The sequence below is a fragment of the Paramisgurnus dabryanus genome, chromosome 11 (genome assembly GCF_030506205.2).
Source record: "Paramisgurnus dabryanus chromosome 11, PD_genome_1.1, whole genome shotgun sequence".
Classification (NCBI taxonomy): domain Eukaryota; kingdom Metazoa; phylum Chordata; class Actinopteri; order Cypriniformes; family Cobitidae; genus Paramisgurnus; species Paramisgurnus dabryanus.
In genome coordinates, this window is record NC_133347.1 from 5,247,042 (window position 1) to 5,249,871 (window position 2,830).

General features: G+C 37.7%; 1 protein-coding gene across 1 annotated transcript; it reads right to left on the reverse strand.

Annotated features, from left to right (window-relative positions):
• Nucleotides 1–283: 283 nt before the first annotated feature.
• Nucleotides 284–2,574, reverse strand: LOC135730378 (cytoplasmic tRNA 2-thiolation protein 1). The gene is made up of 3 exons (XM_065248282.1): nucleotides 2,302–2,574; nucleotides 1,273–1,770; nucleotides 284–1,161 (listed from the first exon to the last, which is right to left on the reverse strand). The coding sequence occupies exons 2-3, from the start codon at nucleotides 1,766–1,768 to the stop codon at nucleotides 626–628; spliced, it is 1,032 nt and encodes a 343-aa protein (XP_065104354.1). The 5' UTR covers nucleotides 1,769–1,770; nucleotides 2,302–2,574; the 3' UTR covers nucleotides 284–625.
• Between the last annotated feature and the right edge of the window lie 256 nt (nucleotides 2,575–2,830).

Sequence of the window (2,830 nt, forward strand, 5' to 3'; positions counted from 1 at the left end):
TATTGTCTGAGACAACAGTGGCCAAACATGCTCTGTAGAGCAGTCAGTTTAAGGCTGCTGTAGAAACATGGAGGTGCAAAATGATGACTTCCATGTAAGGGGACCCATGGTATATGTATATAAAAACGTCTCATTCTGATGTAATTAAAACATAAAGATTCATTGTGTAAGGCCTTATACACAACTAATAAGATGGTTATGCATATAATATTGCATTTCTGTCAATAGATCCTCCTAAAATGTACACACTGCACCTTTAACATAATTACAAGGTCAAGTCATAATCATTTCCATATTTGTTTTTATTAGTAACTATTCTCTAGTTTTTATAAAGCAAAACATCATGTGTTTATTCCAAAAAAATAAAAGGAAGTAAAATTAGAAACGATGAATAAAACCTTTATTGTTATAATGTTGTATAAGACTTCATTTGTGATTTGAACAGAGCTTCATCGGATTGACTTTCATAGAGGTCTCTAATTATGACCTACAGTTTACATTTGCTTCTGAAACATGTTAAGGCTTACAAATTTTATTTTAGGTATAAACCAAATGATCTGATAAAATAAAAATTTGCCCAGACATCTTTAAAATACATTTAATTAAATAAAACAATCTCCATGTGTTAAAAGTCTACAGCTCTTAGTTTCATCTGTTCCTGCTCCGTCAAAGGCTCCTGAGCCAGAATTTTGCCATGCAGACGGTGATGTTTTCCAATGCCCAGTTTAGGTAAGCCTCGATTCAGGCCCTCCAACAGAACACAAGACTTACATAAAGCTTGACTCGAGATATATCCGCACCGTGAACAAGTTCCCTGGACCGGCATCTTCACACCTTCCTTTACGGAGAGCGTCTCTCCAGAGTGAATGACGTCTATGATGGAGCTGGGCCTGATGGACTCCAGGTCTTTAAGGAAGGCCCGTGCGTGACCTCGGTATGCATTAGGTGAGTAAATGCATTCGGTAGAAAAGTAGTCAAGCTTTTTAAAGTAGGCGTAGAGGACGATCTCTTTCTCATAGGCGTATTTAAGGGGCTTGCAGCGTGGGATAGCACCTTCTCCCTCACTGGCCGTGCTGATGGCTGTGCAGCGGCGAAGACGTGCGATGTCGCCGCGCAAAACGTTCATCAGTACAGTCTCTGCCACGTCATCTGCATTGTGACCTGCTCATTAAACAAACAAATATTAAGAGATATATTATGTGTTTACAAAAAGATATACAAAAGGATATATAAAGACCTCTGTACGTCATGCAATATGAAGTCAGACATCACCTGTGCAAATCTTGTCCACTTTCAGCATCATAGCTCCCCGATCCAGCGCCTGTCTGCGGAAAACACCGCAGAAAGTGCAATTATTCTTCAATCCCACCTGTTTAACGATAGCATCCATAGTCCAGCCGTAGAGCTCCTCATAGGAGACGATCTTCAGCGGCAGATCATATTGCTCCTGGTTTCTCTTCACGGTTTCCAGTGAATCGTCTCTGTAACCAGTGATGCCCTCATCCACAGATAGCAGCAAAAGGTTCAGCCCATAATCATAGCGCTCATTCAGGACTTTCATTACGTGGGCCAGAACAGTAGAGTCTTTACCACCCGAAGCCCCGATGGCCACAGTCTCACCGCGACTAAACAGGCCGGCAGACACAATGGTTTGATGGATCTCCTCTTCGAAAGCCCAGAAAAAGCAGTCTTTACAGAGAGAGTGTCCTGTCTTTGGCCGCTTGAGAGCTGCACGTCTTTGTGCACAATGGCTGCACTGGATGGGCATGACTGTGATCAAAGAAAGAGCACATAGATGGTCAACTAACATTTTAAAATAAGAATAATAGATTCACTACATAGAGTTAAGAATATTTAGTGGGTATCAGCCTTATTATAATTAACCATGGTTTCATTACTATATAAAACTATGGTATTGGTAGTAAAACCAATGAATGGTGAACTGAAATCTACCATGGTTTAACTACAGTGACCATAATTAAATTATAATTCTTGCAGTAAAACTGCAGTGATTACTTGAAATGGTAAAAACATTGTTTTACTACAGTAAAACCATTTCTTAGTATTATTTTAGAGCTTAGCAGCACATATTTAGACTTTGAGGTTGATCCTTCCGTATGTGTTTAAGAGTGAAAAACTCAGAAACTAAAATAAATATATAATTAACATCTAACGTTATATTCATCATTAAGGAATCTAGGCGTTCACAATGTTTGAGTTTATACACATTAAGAGAAAACACTGAGAGCAACTTTAAGTGAAAAACTATAAGAAACGGACATTAATGTATATAATACATACCTTAAATATTTCCCACGAAAATAAAACAAAAATAAATACGGGTGAACACAGAATGATTAATGCAGGGTTATAAGAAAACACTTAAAACAGCTGACAACGCATTAAAATAAATCCAATCGTATGACTCGTAAACCTGACATGATTTGATTTGTTAACTATTATATGTATCAACCTGATAACACTTAAACAAACTGAAATTATCTGCAAAATCAAACATTCGTTGAACACGCGCATCGCGCTGCGCATCTCTTCCTGTTTCCGGTTGTGACGCTGAGTTCTGAATCTGCCCCCTTGTGTTCCGGCGGGGTTACAACAACGTTATAAAGTTGCCGGTTTTTCTAATTAATTTCACTTTATTGAAAACAAGTCATCAAAATGACATTTACATCACAAAACTGGAAAAATAAAGTAAAAAAAATCAGAGACATACATTACCGTTCAAATGTTATTTCTCTAAAATGTTTATTGTTAATCTTTTTTGATGGTGTATGCTTAAAAATGTAAAGTAATTTTGGAGACAAAAATACAA

Coding starts and splice junctions, on each gene's coding strand:
- LOC135730378 (XM_065248282.1), bottom strand. CDS start 1,768: ATGCCCATCCAGTGCAGCCATTGTGCACAAAGACGTGCAGCTCTCAAG. Junction 1,162..1,272: donor AGTGGACAAGATTTGCACAG/GTGATGTCTGAC, acceptor TTTAATGAGCAG/GTCACAATGCAGATGACGTG.